The 24,808-nt window shown below is 37.1% G+C and overlaps 2 protein-coding genes across 3 annotated transcripts in view; one reads left to right on the plus strand and one right to left on the minus strand.

Annotated features, from left to right (window-relative positions):
- On the minus strand, positions 1 to 5,609 carry LOC139133183 (NADH dehydrogenase [ubiquinone] iron-sulfur protein 5-like). Its single transcript, XM_070699617.1, has 3 exons — positions 5,470 to 5,609; positions 2,867 to 3,100; positions 1 to 619 (listed from the first exon to the last, which is right to left on the minus strand). Exons 2-3 carry the CDS (start codon positions 3,086 to 3,088, stop codon positions 548 to 550), a joined length of 294 nt encoding a protein of 97 aa, XP_070555718.1. The 5' UTR covers positions 3,089 to 3,100; positions 5,470 to 5,609; the 3' UTR covers positions 1 to 547.
- LOC139133182 (N-acetylglucosamine-6-phosphate deacetylase-like) overlaps positions 5,592 to 24,808 on the plus strand; it is a 27,976-nt gene continuing 8,759 nt past the window's right edge. Inside the window, exons 1-7 of one of the 2 annotated variants that reach the window (XM_070699616.1) lie at positions 5,592 to 5,803; positions 9,578 to 9,679; positions 15,469 to 15,507; positions 15,877 to 16,049; positions 22,284 to 22,450; positions 23,557 to 23,685; positions 24,149 to 24,256. In XM_070699616.1, coding sequence (XP_070555717.1) covers positions 5,707 to 5,803; positions 9,578 to 9,679; positions 15,469 to 15,507; positions 15,877 to 16,049; positions 22,284 to 22,450; positions 23,557 to 23,685; positions 24,149 to 24,256 — 815 coding nt within the window. In that variant the 5' untranslated portion in view covers positions 5,592 to 5,706. The remainder of the gene's footprint in view (positions 5,804 to 9,577; positions 9,680 to 15,468; positions 15,508 to 15,876; positions 16,050 to 22,283; positions 22,451 to 23,556; positions 23,686 to 24,148; positions 24,257 to 24,808) is intronic. The other variant, XM_070699614.1, reaches the window with a different exon arrangement.

Consider the following 24,808-nt stretch of genomic DNA (forward strand, 5'->3'; position numbering starts at 1 on the left):
TTAATTTCAATTTTGTTTTTATTCAACAGCAAAACAAATTTCACGCACATCAAATGTGGCCAAAAGTCTCAAAAGAAAAATCTCAAAGGTTTTTATCTTGATGGTCAGTTTGTGTACATCATTATAAAGACATTTCATCCCCAGTATAATGTAAGGGACTGCTTACAAAAATTCTGAACACAGTGTTTCATATTCAAGTAAGCTGTTGACGCAAAGTTTTGTACTTCCAATGAAAAACTGAGCTTAATGAAAATTCACTTCTTTGGTCATTCAGATACTGGAGCAAAGTGAACTCTCATATTTCAAAAGGGTGACACACATACGTGTTTGCAAGAAGCACCAACCAAGACATGGGATAATCAGATACCATACAATTTTTCTATGCAGTGAGGGCACCTACCACAGAATTTAGGGCGATCATTGTACCTTTTGTATTTCTTGCACAAACAGACCAGTCAAACAATGCTATTCCTTAAAAACACTTTTGAAAACAATTCATTTCCTATATGTACATGCAGTTTCTACATTTTGGCGAGTCTTGCTGTCATCATTTTGGGGGCCATTTGCCTTCTTTCACTAGTTTGTCTCTTTGCTCTCGGATGGCTGCTCTTCTGGCACTCTGTTGAAAGACGGACAATAAAAGAGAGAAAAGATCAAAAAGTTGTTACAACCATCAGGTGGTACTGAATACATGTATAGGGAAAAAACGCTTATTTGAGTAGCTCATCAGCATCTTCACCAAAAATATTTGCAAAGCTACTGCTGTATACATGGGGCACTGAGGTACTGTGATACTTTACAGTGCAGAGTATAAGGTACATGAATATACTCTAATGAGAATGACTCGTCATCTCTAGATATGAAGACTGACATAATACTTGTCCATACACTTAGGATAAGGATTCTTATCCATTGTGCTCGGAGCATTAGATGTGTGATTAAAGGGATGATTTGGTGAGCAAGTTCAAAATATGTGTGGTTTGGTAGAAGGAAAGACGATGCATTTCATGAAAAATTTCACAGCGTTTGATACGAGGACAGAAATGCAGTTCATGTAAAATTGCATCACGGTTGATATGATGACAAAAATGCGTTTCATAAGCTAAGTGTTGGCATTATATTGAATATTCATTGATGCGGGGTTTGATAACTTTTTGTGTTATTGGATGCTATTTGACCAGAACAGCTTTACATGTCAACATTGGAAAAAGATGAAAATAGGAATTGTTTTCAGAAAATTTGCATCTAACAATCATAACTCATGCAGTGAATAATGGTAAGTCTACATCCTGTTAATTTTTATGAAATTAGGCTGTGGAACTACAATTTCTAACACGATCACTGTGCTAGGTTAAATTTTTGTTCTATACACTGATGAAGACATGTGAATGTTTTCCCATTCTGCTCTTCATAGCATGACACAGTGTACAATAAGACATTCTCACAGCACTATAATTTTAAATTTTTTGGTAAAATTGGACTTAAAAAGGTGTACAATGACAGGGTTATTCACAAAATACGGTGACTTATGGCTGTTAACATTGTACATTTCGGTATTGTCCTTGACGCTACATGTCTCAGACAATACTCTCCAGAGCTGCTATACGATTTTCTCAGACATAAATCCTGGTATGTTGTGCATTACCTTCTACTGTAAAATCATTAAGTTTCATGGGGATTTAATTTCACTGTTTTGATGTTTGAGACAGTTTAACTGGGATTTAATTTCACTGATTGATTGGTAAAACAATAGAATCTATTGTTTTATTTCACATTTTTGACTGGGCTGTAATTTGGGGGTTTAAGGTGGCTGGAAAGGCTATTTTTGTACCAATTCTTTTCTCAGAGTTAATGTCAAGTTTCAAGTGTTAGAATCAAGATATTTAGTTCAAATTTTCAGGATAACTCCCTTAGTTAATATTTTCTCCAAAGAATATAAAAATTGTATATTCGCAGCCATGATTTTGAAATATGACACCAGTAAATATTAAAATTTAATTTTTCATATTTTTTTTACATATTTGAATTTAATAATAATTGGATAGTATGAATATTACCAAATTAGTTATAAATATGTTGACATTATTTATTGTAAGATTTGTACGGCAGGATTTGTAAATAAAATTTGTTTTTATGATTTTACATGGGTTTATATATCAAAAAATTATTAAAAATTCTTTCAAATTTCAAAATGTGATTTTTCAAAAAGTACTTCAAATACAGGAAAATTGTGCTGTACAAATCTTATCTGTAACCTTGTTAATAGGCTGTAAAAATTCCATGTCCATATCTCATTTCAAAGTTGGATTAAATTGCTATAAAATTATGTAGGAAAACTGTTATTCTGTCAAAAATGTTGAAAACAAGCCATATTTGCACCCCTCTTTTGAAGTCATAGAGCAGTTTTTTTGGTTAATCTCACTTTTGACACCTCTTTGACACTCAAAGAATCTAAAAATGCATTTACAATAGCAGTCACTCACTCTGAATGCCAGCACCGCCTTGTCAAACTTTCCTGAAAAACAGCAAATAATGACTTTCCCTTTTCAAACATTTTATTAAAAGCTAGGGGACCTCTACCATACATGTAGTTAATACACTAAGGACTCCCCAACTTCTTCTTATTTGCTCAGTTTTTCAGAAGTTTTAACAGGCTATAACTCTGCAATGCCTTTGTGCCCAAATGTCTAGTTTTTTTTATTCCACAGATAATGTTGACTACTTTTATATTTTAATAGTTTTATTGAAATTTATAACTGACGCTCTAGCCTTTCCAACCACCTTAACCCATCAGCGAAAATTGTGAAATGATATCCCCATGAATAATTAATTCTTTTATCATTCAAAAGGCAACGTAGAAGTTTACCTTCTTCATATTATTTCCACATTCTATAAAATCTTCCCATTCCTGGTTGCACTCTTGGAGCGCCCTCTTCCTTCCCAGGCCGTCAGCACAATGTAGGAAGTCAAGTTCAAAGTCGGCACACTTGGATAAGGGATGCCCATTCTGCATGAAGAACTTCTCACGGATGTTGTGACCAGTCAAAGGTTTGTCCCATTCCCACTTTGGTATAGTGAAGAGTGGCATTGTCCTGTCAACCTATAATATAAAAAAAATTCTTTATCAATAAGAAATCTCCTTTGCAATACTATCTCCTTCAAATCATGTTGACAGTATCAAAGTGCCCTTTAAAACACAATAATTTGAAAAAAGTTCCTGGTTTATGTGACTACTTGTGTTCTACGAGATGTAGTGTTTACAGAGTAAAGAAGACAACATCTGCTATGTCTGACTTCTACCCTCACATCTCTGATGTAACTAGTGGTTAATGGAGTACTGGTAATTTGTGAATTCTAGTCTCTGATTTGAGTCTCTGAGTTGTGATTTCTGTCCTAGTACTAGACTGCTAATTACTGTTGATGTGATGCAAAGCTAGAAGATAACACTGATATATCAATTGGGGTAAAACAAGTGTCTGAACTGAAGCAACAAATCCAAATTAAACTAACAATCGGTGTCTTATTGTCAAGGTGCATGTAGTTGCAGAAGTAGAGAATGAGTCCTGTACACTCAATGATAAAGCCGGTACAGGATGATTATTCAAAGACTAAATACATTTCATTATTTTGGGAGCTACATCAGTGACATCGACTGTTGTCGTAAAGTATGATGTAATGAACTACTGAAAAAGCCGGTGTATATACATGTATATACAGTTCTGTGTAGCTCTGCATGGCAGGTTCTGTGTGGCTGCAAAATTGTAGCACTAAGGTGAGACAGTTGGTGAGTTTTGGTTTTTGAGACCTCGCTCACCAGAAGCGCTACAATGCTGATGGCCCTGCAGAGTTCCAAAGAAGCGCATCGCACTGGGTGAGGCATGTTGATTTGAAATACTACACATTTACTGCATTTGGTCGTACCGATTTATCACTACTGAAGACTAAACACTATACTACACTAATCTTGTTGTTTATGCGGTTTAGAATTTGTTCAAACACGTCGATCTCGTTCAAAAAACATTTCTGGGAGCCGTCACTACCAACTTCTGGTAATGGCGGCTCCCAGAAACACATACCGGTATGCCCCATGCTCAATGTTTATGGAACCCAAGCGACATGATGAACAAATTCCAAACCCAATAAACGACAAGATTAGTGTGTATACAGTAAATATGTAGCATTTCAAATCATCACGTCTCGTCCAGTGCGATGCACTTATTTGGAACTCAACAGGACCATCGGCATTGCAGCGTTACTGGTGAGCGAGGTCGCAAAAAAAAAATCACCGACCGCCCCACCGTAGCGATACAATTTTGCAGCTAGGTTCTGTTGGGGTCCAGACACTTTGCACCAAAACCAGTTCACCCTACACAACTTTGTCCCAAAACCATTTTGTACCAAAACCACCTCATCCCCAGTACTACTTCACCCCAAGTACCACTTCGTACAAAAATCACTTGGCCCAAAGTATAGTACCATTAACTCCTCCTAAAACAACGATGCCACGATGTATCATTTTTACCCTGCAACTTGGAATGGAAGCATTAATGTGTCAGGACATTTTGGCTACCACAAACCATTTATTGTTGCATGAAACCATAAACGGCAGAATAAGAAAAAAGAAACACGCAAACTACTCCATGCTACAACTCAGGTGCCGTGCGCAGAATTGTACGATATCATTTTCTCGAATGTGTACACTTTCAAGACTTCAGTCCTGGGATGACATAAAGGTGATGAAAACTTCGATGGCAGTGGTTGGTTATTTTCAGCTTTACCTGTTGGCAATAAGTTTGGGGCAATGTGGCATTGTTTTTGGGGCGAAGTGGTTTTGGTACGAGGCTGGTTTGGTGCCAAATGGTAGTATATGGGACGAGATGGTATGGTGCGAAGCACTGGCGTTCTGTTTACTGGGTAGTTTGTAAAAGTTTAGTTTATGCTACGTTCCGACGTTCTGTTCCGTAGCCTTATCACCATAAGGTGATAAGACTATGGAACAGAACGTCTGAGCGTAGCATAACAGACTACCCAGTAAACAGAACGCCTGTGTCTGGAAGTGGTTTTGGTGCGAAGTGTCCGGGAACCGGTTCTGTCATGGAGGTAGTCTGTGGCGATGACCCAGACCCGAGGGCGATCAGTACGCCACAACTACCGACTCTCAATCACTGAACAATTGACAAGGCCATGAGAACGGGCCCATAGCCTTTAAACGGACACAGACATGGCTTTGTAGTTTGCCTGCGAAACACCATGATTGCACGTACGCGTCCGTAGCTCTGCATGGCAGAGCCTGTTGTACATATAAGTACACTGCAGCCCAACGGAGAGCTATCATGTAATGAGTATTGTAACGATTTTCCACCAAATTCCTTACCTACTTTTCCACATCTATTTGCCACACATATGAATGCTAGAAAGGCAATGTGACGACATGCAATCCATAGCATTAGACAGATAGGAGATGCTTACCTGTTATTTTCTCACACAAAAATAACAGCGTCTATGTTCAGATGTTAGGATACGGTGCACGGACGACCGGTCGAGTACACGAGTAATGGCGGACCGACGTGATTATCGTGTTTTCTCGTGAGAGGTCAAAGTGCAGAAGTGTGTATTGGGGGAGGACACGCGTACACGCCTCGCCATGGAGGTGTTGTGAAGAGGAGCCGTAATAATAATCTACATGCACCGGTATTTCTTGTTAGAATGATTACATGTATTTCTTGTAATCAGCTTGTTTTACCAGGCGGGAAATTGCGTGAAGGAGATTTGCGTATTTTAATCGAAAATGATATCATCAAAGGTGAGCAGTTTTCTACTAATGCATGGGAGCCTGGTTGACCGTAGGGAGACTGCGGGGGGGGGGGGGTTACAGAGCACAGAGGAGGGGTCATCTCATTTTGAAAAATATCAACCAAGTCAAATAACCTTGGCAAGAATCCCTTATACCTGAAATCACTGTACTCTTGAGACTCCTTAGAGTGCTGATGTGTAGCTGGCTCAGAAGGTTATATCTGATTGGTCGATTGTCACTATTCACAGCAGCTTAGGGAGTCTATAACGGTAAAAATTCTGCCAACCAATGTTATAATATTTTCCGGGATGCTACACATTAGCCCTCATTTGAAGCATGTCACACATTACCTCGATATTGCATTTCGTACATGTTGAGTGATGAACAACATTTATATAAAGTTTATCATGTCAAAAAGGGAACACATATCAGATGTATTATTAAAAATTACAGCAAACGACAAAATTAAACAATATTAGTACCAAACACAAAGTTTTAAACATATAGAACATCCTAATCAAGCGACAGTTTTTGAGTAACTGTGCAAATGAAAGAAATGATATCAAAACATATTAAAACAATAACAAATCTGCACAACAAACACAACAAATGCCAAAAATAAATAAAAAAATAAAGCAATCAATGCGAAGGCATAAATTTAATAAAAGAAGGAAAATTTTATGTGTAAATGAATTTCAAATCATCACAAGTCAACATTATAAATTACCCAGTTGCTGCACAGCATTATCACACTAACATTTATATGGAACATTGCATCCCCTTCGTGCAACATTTTCTTGTGGAGTACAGGTTATAGGTAATGCTTCACTGCTGAAGGTGCTTGGTTTGAGCCCCAGCAGCAGTATTGGTTTTTGTCTAAAAAATAGTTTAACTGAAAAATAACAATTTCTCTACCTGTTGTTATAAATCAACTGTTCCTTCCCCCATTGGTATCAGCATGGCTGAAGAAGATGTGGATAGAGTCAGGGTACTACAATAGGAAGTGAATGGAGTGAAAATTGGATCCTTCTTTTCAATCATTTCCCCCATTCCTAACTCTTGCCCCCAAAATAATTTATCATCCCTTTTAGAACATAACCTTTGACCTCATTTCCACAAGTACACACAAGTTTGACATCATCAGTTTGTGGCTATACCACTTGTAAAATGATACGGTATATCTTTCTAGGAAAAGGGAGCTAGGAAAGCTTTTGGAGAGGCTCTAAGGAAATTTTTCCATATTCTTGTTCCAGTGTACAGAAATATTTTGGAAAATAGAGGCGATTCTCATCATGATTTTACTGAAGTCATTGCACTATTCTCTGAATACAGTACCCAACCAGCAACCTGTCAGGTTACAGGAAATGTCAACGTATGTGTGTGTGACAAATGTACAAAAATAGTGTCATTGACACTGTACTCCCATTTGATGTTTTTCGTAAGTAAATATTTACTTGATGGATGTGCTAAAGGGGGAGCAATGGAAGTGCCCAACATGTGAATTGCATCATGAAGATTTTTGGCTCCATGATTGCTTAATGGTATGGTTCATGTAGTGTACATTTTTGTTATTGGACCCATTTTACATGAGAATTCTGAGTGAGGCTTGGTGGCTCATAAAGCGTTGAGGAGTGTAGTTGAGTTGAAGGTATACTGTCACCTGTTCCAATTTTGCCACAGTTACCATGGAAAGAGAAAATCTAACCAATAACAGATTTTAAGCGGGTGGCTGCTTTTTAAAAACAGCGCCCTCACATGGGCATTTTGAATACCAAGGAACGCCACCTTGACCATATATGGGCATATTTAGATTGCAGGTGACTGTATACCTTTAAACAGGGAATGTCAATGCAAGCATACCTGGTAGAGGATGGGAGAAGGGTGCACTGTAACATAGGCTTTCAGTAAGATGCCAATCAGAAGGGATATACGGTATATTGGTCCTATCAGTGCTTCCCCAAGGAATACTGAAAATTGTAGCAGCTGATTAGCACAATTTAATAATGATTTGCATAACAAATGACTTGCTAGCAAAACATAAATTGACAGCATGTATAACGAATGTCCCAGTAATGTAAAATGAACACTTACTAAAGAAAAAATTGTATAAATTTATCATGTTTAAATACGAGGTAAATCATATGAGGATGTGACCTAAATTATAATATTTATGTATATAATATCACATAGTGATAAATGTTATACAGTGCAAACAGATGCATCATGCTATGGAAAGATGGCTGCTGTTGCATGTCAGATGTTTTGCTGGTTGTTGATGTGAAGACTGGGATATATTTTGGGGTGAGATTTGTATTAACTGACTTGGGAAAACACACTATCTTCAACATCACATTCCGTATTTTCCCTGCTTTCGGTGTCAGTTTTATAGGTATAGTCACAGAGTCATCTAACTTTCTAGGTTATGTATTCACCATAGGAGTAAGATCTGTTGGAATATGCACAAGTGGACCTGATAGTGACCTTTGACCTCGATGAGGCAAATGGTAAACAATGCATACATGGAATCCTTAATGGAATCAATCACTTCCAATTGATGCCGGTGTAATTGTGTTGGTATTACAGGGAAATTCTACCAACAGATACAGAAATATAACAGTATTTCATACCCATTCAGTGTCATTGACAGAAATTAACCCAGTCAAGTAAATATCAAACGTCAACAAGGCCTAATTCGAGAACCAGGGATTTAGGACTACCCCTTTAAGGTTTACAACACTGCTTATAGTGATAAATTCTTTCAAATTTGTTCAAAGGATGGTGATCAGATCTGCACATGTAAATTTTAGGTTGCCAATTTCCATAATTAACATCAAACATCTTTTGAAGCACATGTCATAGCTTCTTAATTTCTTTTATGTTCTTCAGAATCAACTCATTTAGATACTACTATTTTAATATGATGAGAACATTGTTTGCATTGCAATCTTTATCAAAAGTGTTCTGAAAGTGTAATTAAAGGTACACAGTCACTGTTTTTTTTTGCATATTCCATATATGGTAAAGGGAGTGGGGCTTAGCATACGACCCCATAACACCTGTAGCTGTCGGTCCTCCATATTTGATATGACAAAGGTCAAGCAGACGCATGCTGCTAAGTATGCCACGGCAGGTCATGTAGTGGCGCCCTTTTTAAAAAGCGGCCACCCACGTAAAATCGGTGATTGTTATTAAAGAGAGGTGACCGAATACCTTTAACTTTTGATGATTTTCTTTCACTTCTATTTTTGCTTACTGTCAACCACAATAAAGCGCATGATTAAGATACAGTACAAAGTATTCAGCTCATTGACTCAGCCTGTAGTTGTGTTGACTGCATATTGTTATTCTTGGCAAGTGAATACTGGCCCAGACCAAAATTCAAATGTAAACAATGATGGAAACAAATGTGTAGACACAGTCACACTGTATTGACAAGCTAAATTGTAGGTTTTTCAACATGCTTTTGGGAGCAGAACTGGCAATTGGCAAACTAAACAAACAGTGAAAAAATCATCAAAGCTTACAGCTGCTGGCCCTTTAATTTAAGGTCAAAGCTCCAGTTTTAATACCTAATGTCTGATTTAGTTCAAATCCAGTGTTTAGATTCCTTGGGATGGTCATATACTACTCTGCATAATGAAGTGTACATAATAGGTGGTAGAAGTGTTAAATATTTTAGGAATGATTTCCAACATTGGCAAGGAAGTCATTTATGAGTTTTTCCTTCAAATGAGCTAATCAACTTACTGCGTTCATTTTCCTACACCTACCTTCACTGCACAGATATCATCATAGGAGAAAATGAGAGTACCAAGGCAGCAGAGAAACACTACAGTGCAGCTTTGGTAACACCAGGATTCATCGATATTCATCACCATGGCATGGGTACGTAACAAAAAACTTTGAAAATACCTTAATAATTTTTTTCAGAAGGAGGATGCAGAACTAGAAGGCATGATGCATTACATTTAGTCCAGAATTCAGTGCTCAGAAACAAAGCTGAATATTTGAAGAATTTTCTTGGAACTGCTCCTTCCATTAAAATGATTTCAGGGTGTTGAACCATTATGAGGAAAGCTCGCCTATAGTTGTTGTCAATCATCATGGCTTAAAAGTGACATGAAAGCAAGTCATTCCGCCAGATGCTATTCCAACACTTTTTTATAACCACAATACTGATGAAAATCATTTGAAGGCTCCTCGTCAGGCAAGTACTCCAGCTAGATTGGAGAGGTGTACGTGTACGATATTGAACGACCGCACATAAAAGGTTCATGCAGAAACATCGGCGTGAGGAAATTATCAGCAGGCCGGTCCCATATTTTCCCTTTCCTTATCTTAGACTATTAATTTTAACTGTGACACTGGCATTACATTTTGTGTCGGAGTCATTGATGATCGTGTGTACAATTCAGTCATAATTTTAACGTGAAATTGAAATGTAGGCGAAAAAAACTTAATCCGACCTCAGTCGTGTTTATTATTATAGCATTCAGAACGGCAAGTTGTTTGTTTACAGTAAAGTGGATTGTACGAAAAGACAGTCCTTCCTTTTACAGAAATAATAATTGTATTTTTCATATTTTCAGTGGATTAGACCATTATGTTTTCAAACACAAAGTGATGAAAATTGTAATAAGTTTAGACCCCCACAATCCTGCAAAATTCGGCTCGTTTGGCATCACCGCCACTTCAATGTCGCAGCACAGCATGCTGCAGTTTAGAACACTGACCGTAAAAAGTAGCAAAATGTGTGACACGAATGCGCCAATTTTTGACAACGCTTGCATGTACTGTGTCTAGGACAAATGAACAAGTGAGTGAGCGTCAGTGATAATCTTAACATTATTAAACGGATGATCTCTTTTTGGGGATGTGATGGCCTGAAAAGGGCCGTTTGGTTTTTGATCATCTAATGATCAGTATACTGCTTCAGTATCAGGCCATGGCCTGCTCGCCGGCAAATTATCTCCAACATCCCGTGGATGACATTGATGTCCCAGTTCAGGGAGTCAAGAAGTTCCTGCATCCGTGAATGCAGTCTCCTTTAGCCTTCGTGACCGGGAACGGGATTGGAATACTTCAGCCATGTCGATCATCAGCCGGCATCGCTGGTAGTAAAGATTTTCCAGCATTGGGTACCTGGAGTACCGGTACCTTGATTGCTTCAACGCACTTGTACGGGGTGTCATAGCCTCAACACCATAGCGAATGGTAATTGGTATTCTGTAATTTCTGATCGTGCGCGCGTGTGTACAGAGTCATTTACAGAGTTGTGCGCTTTTTATCACAACTGGAAGTTGTGATATAGAGGTGGTTTCAACCGGTGTTTGATGTCGTCCATTTCCGTAAACGACAAAAAGTCAAAAACTGCTGAACGGACTGCGTTGATATTTGATACCGATACATAGACTGGTTCCAAGGTTCCAATTCGGAAAAATGTAGCCAAACGGAGCGCCGGTTAGATAGTTTTGGGAAATTTCTAACCCCCCTTTTTATCTAATTGATTTTAGGGGTCTTTCATATATGTAGTTTTGGAATGTACACCAATCCTGCATTGTGGACTGTTTTATGAGTTGTTGAACAGAAATGAGGTTTTGATGAATGTTAGAAATATGCAGGATGGCTGATTTGAAGTATAAGAGATTTCTATGGTCTTTTGGGCATCAAAAGCATTAAAAAAAACATATTTCATAGTTTAGATTCTCACTTTTGAGATGACCCTAGGCATTTGTTAAGTAAACATCCTTGAGTCAATATGCAGACTTTGACATTCCAGAGATTAAGTATCCACAACCTCACATGTTACAGTCTTTCACTACAATGGTATGGCCCAAACCCATTGTTATCAATGGAGAGTGTGGACCTGCCTACAGGAAATTGGGGTGAACAGGTTAGACAATGACGTTACAAGTTGTAGGTTAGTTATCAAGGTAGCACCAGCATAGAGTCCTGAGTATCTGTCCATGTGTTCTCACAGCAAATTACAGGGAAAAAAATTATTTGAGAAGTTTCTCTCCTTTAAATAGAAGTATATTACAATTTAAACCTTGTCATGGATAGATTGCTCTCAAATGATCTGAAACACAGTTATTGCCCATTAGCAACAAATCTATAGCAAGATTTATGTAAAGTTCATGAACTTACACAAGGTATTAGACAAAAGATGACCATGACTTTGCTACTTTTCAACATTTATTTCAGTCAGATTTCCTCAGCTTAGTGTATAATTTTGTAATCTTAATTACTGTCAACTTAGCTTTACTAACTTATTCATACCTCATTATTCTTACACTACTGTTATAATACCTTATAACCACAAAATTTCAAGAGATGCATATATGATTGTCACTTAACAAACAATTTACAAATATGTCTTCTGCTTTTTCTCCATATACATATACATGTCTCTTTTCTCATGAAAATGAGCTTAAAATCGCAATGTGAAAAATAGTCTGTCAGCTATACGTTGCTCATTGACTTCATGGTCTGTCTAATTCACAGTGAGTGTGGTTGTTGATAAATGCCGATATATACTAGGCGGTCATTATGTCCAAGCGCCATTGGCGGTATTTTTTAACATAATGACCATAGGTCATTACTGCTGAACAGACTGCATTGATATTTGGTAGAGACATTCAGACTAATTCCAAGGTTCCGATTCCGAAAAATGGAGCCAAACAGAGCAGCGGTTAGATAGTTTTGGGAAATTTCTAACCCCCTTTAACTAATTGATTTTAGGGGTCTTTCATATATGTAGTTTTGGAATGTACACCAATCCTGCATTGTGGACTATTTAATGAGTTGTTGGAACAGAAATGAGGTTTTGATGAATGTTACAAATATGCAGGATGGCTGATTCAAAGTATCAGAGATTTTCATGCGCTTTTGGTAATAAAATTGATAAAAAACAACATATTTAATGTTTTAGATTTCTTACATTTGTTATGACCCTTCAATAACATTACAGACTTGATGACATAACTAGCTGCTGGACCTGTTTACTGGCGCATTGATTTAAAGACAAAGATCTTTTTATTTTGTAATAAGGATGTGTGATTTCGTAAACATAGTCTATTAGCCTGGAAATGTGATTTTTTGCGAATATTGCTTACCCCACTGACAAACAGTGTGGTTTGAAAATGGCTGGAATTCGCTACTTCGGGACTTTGTTTTCTGTGTGCATTTACTGACAAACTCCAAACCCGCAGCACCTACCCATTCAGTATTTCATGTACAGGTGTACCCAGAGATAGAGTAGTTTCACACAATGTGCCAGTTGTGATCAAGTGCCATTGGCGCTATTTTTATTTTCAAACCTGGTCTTTCATGTTATTAAATTAATAGAAAAAAATGAAATATTGAGAGTATTAGGCCAAAATATTGTTATTCTCTCGCAAAGTCTTTGAGGTCTGAATAAGGTGTAAACGTTCTCGCTGTCACTGAGCGACGTTATGTTTGACTCACATGACGTCAATAAACGCCCTCTGGTAGCGAATTTGAGAAATCGACTGACAAACTGATTCTAGGTCAGTCTTGCAGATCGCGTTTTTGGTGAAACGAAAGGGTGTTTTTTTTAGACGTTTTATTTGAATTTTTTTGTCTCAAATCTTCTTGTACATACTTAATACATAGACCAGGGTACCGGTAATTTTTTGGAAATTTTTTTTTCTTTTCATTTCACCTTTAAACCCGTTCACCCATTCCCTGTACCGGTATATGGGATCACCATTGCAAGCATTGTGTAAGGCTGCCAAACCATGGTTTTGAAAGGGTAAAACTGCACAGTATTCTCAGTGTTCTCCACAGCTTGAAAAAACAGAGGGGTGACCAATTTACATAACAGTACACAATTTGCATATTCTTTTGTCATGAAATGTATTCTTTTGTACAGTTATTAACATGTGAATAGATTGCTCCAAAAACAGAGGGGTTGCCTACCCCTAAAACTCCCCTCTGGGAGAACCCTGATATCTACAACATGAATTCATGCCTCCCATATAATATTGTTCTTTGTGTGGTAATTATTGCATTGTGTCATCAGGAGATATTCGTTTGAAAAATATTTACAAAAACAAACTTTGCATCACCCAGTATCATCATACTATTGTATAGCAGCAGGCTTAAGGATGTACGATCGGAAAAAGTAAAAGTAATGTCAATTTTTTCAAATGGGGATTTTTGAATACCTACATATGTGAATAGTCCAAAACTGGGAAAAAAACATGGGGTCACCGCGCTTGTTTTCTTACAAAATGACATTAAAAATTCACGGTTTTTCACAAAATCACTAAAATCAATAAAACAGGTCATCATTTTCATATTTATATCATGATTGCATTTTTCACGTTTACACTGTAAAAGAATAAAGAAATTATAAACCTAAGCTACTTTGAAGATTTTACTTACATTAAAATTGAGTGAAAAAGTCATCATATTCATTTTTTAACCAAAATGCAACAAATATGCCCCAAATTTTAGGAATGGGAGAGGGTAATTTATTAATTATTGATAGTTTCTACTAATGTCAATTTTCTCAAACTTTGCCAAATAATAGCACTTTTTGTGAATTTTCCAGAACCACATTTTGTTTAGTAGGTCACCGAGCTCGATTTTCACAATTTTGCAAAAACCTACTAGGATTTACAGGTTCTGGCGATAAACCATGCTCTCCCGGGTTCGTCGCACGAGAGCGCTCTTCAAATGCCGCTGACCTGCCGTGGCTACCTCACAGCCCTGTCCAGGCATGGTCGTGATTTAAACCTACCATTAAACTTTAATGAGAGGGAAATGACAGAACAAAGCAAAGACTTTTAGGTTCTTCTACTTTTAGCTCAGTCTATATATTAATACAGCATACAAAAAATCACGTAATATTTATTGGCGTAACGCTTATCGGTGGGGATTAGGTTGACTTCGCTGCAGGCTAAGTAAGTTGTCACACACTATACCGAGGCCGTGAACTTGGCGTTTCTCCAATACACGATTACAATCGTAAAGGCAAGCCCACAACTGACACAAGTGTCAAGATTTTCGGCTAGTTCACTCAAATCGACTATGCGACGGCCATTCTTCCATTCTCCGGTAGGTCTACTTGCGACACTATCATTGCCATTGGAATTATAACCACGAATAGCAAATCAGACGTCACACTTCTGATTTACGCTGTACAGGCTACGGTCATGTTGCATTTTTTTTATCTCTTTGCTAAATTCTCGTACCTTCCAGCGTGTTTTGAGGGCACGCTGAACATTTTCTCGGTGCGATTTTCCTTTACCTGCAGACGACATTTTGTACAACGCAAAAACGTTCGGAACGTCACTATGCGCGCGTGGTTACTATGGATACATTTCTGCGCGGAAATCGGCGCAGTACGCTTATATTTTTCCGATCGTACATCCTTAAAGGACACTGCGTCTACTGTATGTTGGTCCCTTGTTCGCAAGATTGCAAAAATACTCATGTCATTTTTTTTTTTTTTTTTTTATTCGGCAACCATGAACACAAATCAGCGCGTTGTTCCAATGCACAGCGTCATTAAATTAGACTTTCAATAAAGTTATTACCAACAAATAAGGACCAAAACACCACAGGTCAAAGTTGAATATTATCTTCACAAGTTCACTTGTGCCACACACTACTTTGACAAAAGAATATTTCTCTTTGCCAACCAGGTGGAGATCGTGACTTGGTCAATTTTTGGAAGAATCCAGGTGAGAGATTTATGATTTCCTGGGTTTTTAACTTAAAAGACACATTTCAGTTTTTCCTTCACTGTAGAAACTTCTGAAGAAGGAACTGTACACAACAGTTTATGAATAATGTAAAGAACATATATTGCCATCACGTTCTACAGCCACGCACAATTTCCACCGTATTTCATATCAAAGTTATGTTTTTAAAAATTAGAATTTGTTTATAAATCAGCCAGCCGTGAAAAGAAGATGTACCAAAGTGTAATCTTGTAAGTTGTAGTGTTTTCTTGTTTGAGTACAATGACCAAACTCAATGAAAAGTCAATGTTGTCAGCAATATGTGATTTCATGATTGTCTACTGTTTTTCTCCTTATTTGGCAACACAGAATATTCACAGAAGAGATTTCCAGAGTACGGTGTCACATCATTCCTGGCAACAATGGTCTATCCGAGAGATGCCAAGAGTGCCGGCACATTTGAGACGATCGAAACAGTGGAGAGGATAGTTGGTAAGACAGATGGAAACCCAGGTGCCGTGTGTGAAGGAATCAATGGAGAAGTGAGTTACAATGGACAGTGGAATCACAAGTATCGCTAGCTGTTGATATTTTCATGAAACTACATAGCAGAGTTTTAGGGCCAATGACTTTTCTCCATTGATGACGACTTGTTATCAATCAATTTGCATGCTGAAACAATGCATGTTAATTTAATTTGCATAAACAGATATCGGCATTGAGGAAATCAAGCATTAGATGTCATGAAACCTAAATCAGGCACGAGGAATTAAACACCCACTAGCTGTATCTTTTGGCATGATATTTTACTTCGAAGCTAAAATAAGTTTGTGAGAATGTACTAATTTAGGTGTGAGTATACAATTATTATTAACTACGCGCTGGGACTGTATATGCAATTTTGAACAAGATAAGATTACACTGCAATTAAATGTTTGCCCAAACATTAAATTGCGGCCCCATGTGAAAAAGCAAAACTCATGGGTACTGTACACATCTGCACTGAAATCTTCACATAAGGCCCCCCAAAATAAATTGTGCTGTTCCGATAACATGATTTTGACAAATACGGTAGGTAGGTCGGCAGGAATTTTTTTCCAAAATGTATTTATTTTTAAATGTGCATTTTTCGGAGGTTCAGGGCGGTCAAACACTGGCCACAACATTTCCAGAAAAGTCATACATATAAAAGAAAAAAACATAAACGACATCCTCGTTCAAGCAAAAATCAAATGCCAAGTAACGAACGCATAATTTTACAAGATTTTTCTTTCTTTTTTTTTTCTTCCGTGTTCATCAGAGTTCGCGTTTACGCAAAAAAATCGTGCGTATTTACGCATTGAAATTGACTCCCTACGCATTTTTTTCATTGTTATGCGTTTTCTATACGCAAAGGATAACACCGAAAGTACTCCCCACGACTGAGCTCAGGTGACAACCAGACGAAATTTGTTGCAACACATTTCTGTCAATCACTCATTTTGTGTGGAAAGTTTCGGATTCTCTGGCGTTGTCTGAAAAATCAGCATCAAAGTTCACAGGTTATCACGTTAGGCACGTTATCATGTCAGCTGTGCCTATGAATTACGTTGCTAATTTTCAGGCGAGCGATAGTTTCTGAAACTTATGACACAAAGTGAGTGATTGACAGAAATCTTGCGACAAATTATATAAATGCCAACCGCGCACGATCATCGCGTCTCGCTGTTCCCAAATTTTGATCAAGCACACATGCAGCATGGCGTCGAAGCAGACAAATCTGTTTTCTTTAAACTTTGCTCTACGAGTCCGTGAAAAAATGATTCATCGGTAGAGCTCGACGGAATCCCGATAAATTTTGAACACTGCAGAAGTGTCTGGACAAGCTGCCATAACTCTAACTTTTGGGTTGCCCAATGTGTTTTACAGTCGCATGTATACCCTTGGCTGTTTACGTTTCTGAGAATCAACATTGTTCAAGTTGTTCGTTAACTGTTTTCATTAAAATAATGTTACATCGTACAATCCGAATATGTAGTGTAGGTTTATTCAACGGAACATTATATTTTACAGTCAGTTTTTTCATCAATCGAGTGCGGAAGTGAAATTACGCACTCAAATCCAGCCATTACGCAATTTTAGCAGACTAATGCGTATGCCGTACGCGAGGACCAAAAAGTCACCGCGAACACTGGTTCATGTACATGTACCTCTAAAAAGTTTAGGGTCGGCAGGTAAAAAATAGGGTAGGTCGAGTTATCGGAACAGCACAGTTTTTTTTGTTCGGCCTAAACTGCACAGAGTAGTCTAATGTAACGCATAGGGGTGAATGTTTTCAACTGTGACGTTGTATGTTCTCTTTCCTTTGTAATATTACAAATGTTTGAAAATGGTAGAAAATCAAATAACCATTAAAATTTGAATTTACTTGTCAAACTTTTCACAACGGAATGGTTTCCTAATGCAGTAAAAGTCCATATCCCTTCAGAACGTAGAATTCAGAGAAAACCAGGAGAGAATAGGAAGATATTTTGAGGTCAACAAGTTTCAAGTGTTACAGCTGGTTGGGCTTTAAATTCAAGGTCTTGATTGTCATGTCACCTAATATTTAAAGTAAATTTCATTAGACGTCTTGCTCACAAAGAAAACCTTGGTGGTAACAAAATGGTGATGGTGACTTTTTCGTATATCCACGTAATTCACCACGTTATTTCTCTCACTACCATTGTGACCCACAGATTGATATCCGATTTTAATCGTTACAGTTCAACATGTAAATCGTAGCGTCAATGACACTGGGCTCACATTTGTTTTGATGTGGCAGGCCTGAGTGAGTATTCTTAACTAAGTTTAACTCTGGGAACATGCATGCCTAGCTTCAAAGCAATCGGACAAGCAATTTCAGAGAAAATAATTTCTCTTAACCAAAACTCGCATCAATGACACTGTGCTCACATTTGGTTACATGTGGCAAGCCAGAGTGAGTGTATGCAGGATATCTAATAGCTTTTATGGACCTTTAGCTTGTGAAACTCATAATCAAATGCATTTTGATACGCTGTCCTTTGAAGTATGAAAAGGTTGGAAACTGTTGCAACCGTTGATCATAAACACTTACGCAATACCGTGCAATCTAATATATCATAATTAGTGATACAATCTGCCATACCAAAGTAAAGGTGTCCTCTTTAAATACTGTATTGCATAGAATTATTGTAGACAATATTTGGTCTCTCTAAGGTCTGTGGTTGCACAATCGGAGACTATAAAGGTAACATGTAGTAATGGGCATTCTTTAGAGCTTACACTGGGTACGATGCTGCCACATCTACATGATGATGATATGTCCAAAACTGCCACCCAGTTAAACAAGCATTGCAGTATCATAGACAAATGGGGAAACTTCCAGGCATAAATCTATATATACCAAGGAGCCTGTGGCATCAGATTTGTACATCTGTTTTAAAGCCCTTCTCACCAAATTTAAAAGCATCAAACCAGGGATTTATATAGAAGCCATTACTTGACTTACACGGACAAACAATTCCATAAATATACAATATGACAATGGAAAGAAACAAAAACCTTTCAAACCAAATTTCGAAGCATTTTTTTCATACAAAATTGTCATATTTACATCTACAGATGTAAGAGTTTGTGATTAGTAACCTGACCTTGCTTGATTATGTAGCAAAGTTTACTGTCTATACAGATGACACCTTTTGTGAACTTATGTTGTCCTGAATCTTGTAAGTGAAAGGCTGGTTGTTTCCAAGATTTGTATACCAAAACTTCTTTTAGATTCACTCGTGGTGACTTCAATGCAACACTTTTTGTACAATATGGTGTGTTGGCTGAATAATGTTTATTGAGATTTTCACTAAATTTACACTTTTGTTGCTCATTAGCATTTTCTTTTGATAATGTTGACTTTATTTGAACAAATAAGTACAGTTGAGCATGTATCTACCACAAATACACAGGTAAAATGTGCAGCAATTCTCAATTTTTTGCAATTGAAGCAGGGACTTCAAGAATATCATATTTGCCATTTTTTTTAATAAAACAGGCAAAACTTTACTTGATCTCTACCCCAAAACTTCTTTTAAACACAACATATGGATATTTCCATGCTAATTTTTTGTAAAACAGTGTGTCAGCTGCACTGGTTAATATTACATGTAACAATAACAAACTTCTGTCATCCAGTGCCCTCATATTGACCTATCAAAATTTCATCAATATTTGGACTTAAAAATCCAAATTTGATACCTGCTATCTGACATGTAATTCCTGCAAACAAGACTTTAGACCAAAAATAAAAAAAAACTAAAAAATACATAGATATCAAATATCACATACACTGTCCCTCCGAACATATGTACCAAATAATAAAGTAATAACTCTCTTAACACTAGAAATATTGCAGATTAAGAAAAATTATATTTTTTTCATATTCTTTTATAAATACCTACAAGATTCTATTCTGTTACAGATAACCATCTATGTTATAGATAACCATCTAAGCATTCAACATTTTGATGCTGGCCACATTTAATATGGAAATTATTCACTTGAAAGCTCTACAAACTTGGTCTTGGCCTCCTAGAGTGCTTTGATAAAGATATAACAAACAGTTGGATGTAATGATAAATAGTTGCGTAGACAGACACTCAAGGTCAATATATTATATCAATTTGATTAGTTTCTTGTCCTCCTTCTACTTATGTTATAATTTCTAGGACAATTGACCCACAGGGCAGTTTATATGTGTTGACAAATATGTTATCTTTTACAGGCACAATGCAAACTTTTCTTTATTTTCATGAACAATAGATGACATTGACTGAAATACATAACATTCACCCAATGTTTACGTTTTGCCCATATGCCAGATTACATGGAGAGATTTCAACATATGTACTCAGAAACTGCAGTGAAAAGTAAACATTGTTTTCTTCCAACAGTTAGGAGAAAAACTTCACAAAATCACAAAATTGAAGATATTTCTCAGAAAATTTAAAACAAGCAACCTATCAGCAGATAGAGATCCTCTGTGTTATGTAGAAAATAACTTTTTGTGACACATGTGTTGATGAAGGAGGAAATCTTTGACAGCCCTCTTCATGTCAGCCTGACCAAAATGGCAAAAATACATGTACATGTAGCTGCAAAAGTACAGATAGTAATTAAAGATTTTATCATTTATGAACGTATGTAATTAATATCAAAGCTATCCTACCAGTAGTTTTGAGAAATACATTTTTGACCGAAAATGGCAAAAATTGCCCCAAAAATACAAAATTGCCGATTTCATTCTAATTTCAATATATCATATTAAGATAAACCCTAGGAATCTGTATACCAAATATCAAAGCAATCAGACAAGTTCTTCAGTCTTGAGAAAAAAATTTTTTGACCAAAAGTGAGAAAACTTGCCCCAAAAATACAAAATTGCAGATCCTAATTTCAATATGTGATATTAAGATAAACCCTAGGAACATGTAAACCAAAGATCAAAGCTATCAGATCAGTAGATTTTTGAGAAAAAAAAAATTGCCCCAAAATTACATATGTGAAAATTTCACCCCAATTCATACAAACTTGACTGAGGTCATCCCGAGGAACATGGATACCAACTTTTGAAGCAATCAGACAAGCAGTTTCAGAAAAGATTTTTTACAAAAAACTGAAAAAATTATCCTAAAATTACAACATGGAAATTTCACCCCTTTGTACACACCTTATTTAAAATATCAAAAGGGACCTGCGTGCCAAGTTTCAACCCAACCTGACCAACGGTTACAGAGTTTTAGCAGTTTGTAGAATTTTTCCTTTTTTTCCCTCATTTGCATGTTTTTGACACTGGCATGTTCATTTTATTAAATCACATCTCCACCCTTAGGTGCACCTGTACACCAAAGACTAAGATGTTAGACGCTGCGGTTTAGGAATTTTTGATGTGGACAGACATACCGGTACATACATATATACATACATACATATATACATACACACAAACATACACAAAGACATGCAAATGAGATGCAAATTAACTAATTCACCTTATATACCTTTCTTAGGTATATATACATATACCAAATGCGAGCAAAAAATGGGAAAAATTGCCCCAAAAATACACATATGAAAACTTCACCGCAATTTGAACAAACCTGACAGAGGCCAACCCTAGGGTCATGTATACCAAGTTTCAAGGCAATGGGATGAGTGCTTTCAGAGAAGTACAAGATGTTTCGACCAAAAAAGGGGAAAAATTGCCCCCAAAATAAAACTATCAAAATTTCACCACAATTTGAACAAATCTTACAAGAATCACCATAAAGACCCTGCATACCAAGTTTCAACAAAATCTGTCCTCCACTTAGAGAGTTTTAGCAATTTGCTGGATTTTCTCAATTTTTACCTCATTTGCATATTTTTGACACTGATATGTTCATTGAACAAATTCACATCTCCACTTGTCGGAGCACCTGTACACTAAATACCAAGATAATAGGTCCTGAGGTTTAGGGTTTTGTGATGTGGACGGACATACATCTGCACATACTAACATACATACAGACGGTGCCAACCTACCATATAAGCTCTCATTGGTATATAAAAAATACACCATATACCAAATATGAGCTAAAAATCACATGTTCATTGGTATTGTTCTCCGGCATTACATCATAGATTTTAGTATCGATTTCCCTAAGTTTTCAAAATACTGGTGGTGCATGAATTTTTATTTTTGCAGAATGAATCATACAGTGCATAATTTCATGTCTTTACAGGGTCCGATTGTCAACGACTTTGGTGGTCTACCTGAGAGTGAGGTTGAAATGCCAATCCCAGAATTCCGTGCTCTGCTCGACATGATGCCCAGCTGTAAAATTATGACAATAAGTCCTCGCATAGATGCCAAGTCTGGTTATCAGAGAATCAAGCTTCTTCTTGAGAGGTAAAGTAAAGTGAAAAACCTTACGAAGGGAGATTTTTATGGTGAAGTTCTATCAGGATAGTCGGAAAAAACCTTACAAAGGTTGTTTTCTTGATACATGCACTATTTTTACTTACCGGTATATGTAGTATGTTTCAGCTTCCCAGGACAAGTAATACCAACAGTTCCATTGCACTTTTTTGGACAAAACGTAGGCAGAGTCCATAGTTTACATTGAGAATGACATCGAAAACAATCATCAAATCATGGCGTTAGCCTCAATGATCAATTTAATTATAGACAGTCAAAGAGATCCACGTTTTTAACACACACACCCCCACCCATCCTCCCACATTTCCAAATCTACACTGAACGTGACGGTACCAAACAGTTGTTTGGATATACATGCTGGCCCTGAAAACGGCCATATGGTTTGAGTGCATGTACAGGTGTTTTCACACATGGAAATGACATTTGTAGTTGGAGGGCTGGTAAAGTTTGACATATCAGTTGTCCAAATAACACTTGGACTTCTGTTATGAGAATTATACAAAACATTTGAATAGTTGAAACATTGTATCTGTCAGTTCATGGAGCAATATTTCGACAAAGAATGGACTTTTATTTCCTTCAATAACCAAGACAAACCTAGTCTGTCATTGATTCCAGTCAAAAGTTAACAAATGTTTCGTGCAAAACTTGCAATTGTTTCAAAAATAAAAATAACTCATGATGAGTTGTCGATGTCACCTGCAAAGCAACCTAACAACCGACCGCGATGGCTATTACAGATATCGTGATACACGAGATTCAAGGAAGTCTCGACCCTTACATGATATTGTGAACTTCCTTTATTCATCAGTCCTGACGTTGCCGTTCACCTACATGTATTTCCTAACATTTTCCTGACAGTTTTCCTCCATCCATGCTCAGATAAATACAGTTTAGTCAACTTTCACCATTCAATCACCTGAGCCATTTCATCTACAGAAGTGTATTCATGTCATCAAAAATGACCATAAAATTGCCAGTTTTTCTCAAAATCGTTTCATTGGTAGTTGCATTCTACGGATTAAATGCAATTAACAGAAAGACTAACTCATCCGATGGCTTTTGGTTTGTTTCAGAGGCATTGTCCCATCACTCGGCCATGACAGAGCTGCAACACAAGAAGAGATTCTTGGTGCATTACGACTTCAACCTTCAACTCAATTTCACATCACCCATCTCTTCAATGTCTGCAGTTTTCACCACAGGTCAGATACTCCTATAGACATGTGCATTCAATATCGTCCTTTCCGACGTACAGAAAATGCTTTAGTGTGACCAAGAAATCTATATGCATATGAGATTCTGAACTCTGTCTTTTTTAAAAGATGTGGTTAATATAAGTTAACATTTGATAATATATGTTCAAATTATTGTCTTCAGATACGTGATTGTGTGATACACTGGATCTGTCTCTTGTATTTCATACTGCCTGCTTTGAACTTTGACCTCAAACACAAGTACTCAACTTGATGATCCATTCAGTGTTCATCAGCAAAGTGATACTCCATCATAATTTGGTAGCAAGGAAGCCTCTCAGAGTTGGCAATGTATTTGTACTTTTACGTGCAAATCAGATTGTAGCCGTGACACTTGCCTGTAACCAGCACAGTACATCGATCATCACTCCCGAATATGTGTAAAGTCTGAATTTTGGCTATTTTCCTGCAGAACACCCAGCCTAGTGAACTTCGGCCTGACTGAAGATTTCCCGAGTTTACCAGAGTATGAGGGTTTACAGCCACCAACTGTGGAAGTCATCGGAGATCTCCGTCATGTGTGAGTCAAACTAAATCATAGAATAATGGGAATTGAAGCAGAGAAGTTATTTATGAGATGAACAAAAGTAGCAGTTAATATAGGTATCGTCTAACTATTCACAACTTGTAGGCTTTCTACACAGATGTACTCGTATTAATTTATTGTCATAGTGTTGTATTAGAATTAAAGACTACCAGTACTATATCATCCCTTGACCATTTTATAAACAATCGTCTTTATTTGGAGTACATCCTCAAAAAACCGTTAATTAGGGCCTCAGTGGCTATATTTCTGCTGCAGAATTTTGAATCTACCGTATCTATCTATGAGGGAACGGTTTTGTCCATAGAATGTCAATACTATGTTTCCAAATAACTTGCTGCTATGGATGATGGTGAAGTATATTGTTATATGCTGAAATTGCAGAACACATATACTTGGCATCTGTTGGTGATTCTTGCAACTGTGAACACATCCCTTCCCTGTTCAGGTTTTTTGTGACAATGTAAAATATCTACAGCAAAGGGCAACTACATGTATAAAAGAAGGTTTCTAAGCTGGTATCTGCAT

Source organism: Ptychodera flava, chromosome 5, assembly GCF_041260155.1.
Source record: "Ptychodera flava strain L36383 chromosome 5, AS_Pfla_20210202, whole genome shotgun sequence".
NCBI lineage: Eukaryota > Metazoa > Hemichordata > Enteropneusta > Ptychoderidae > Ptychodera > Ptychodera flava.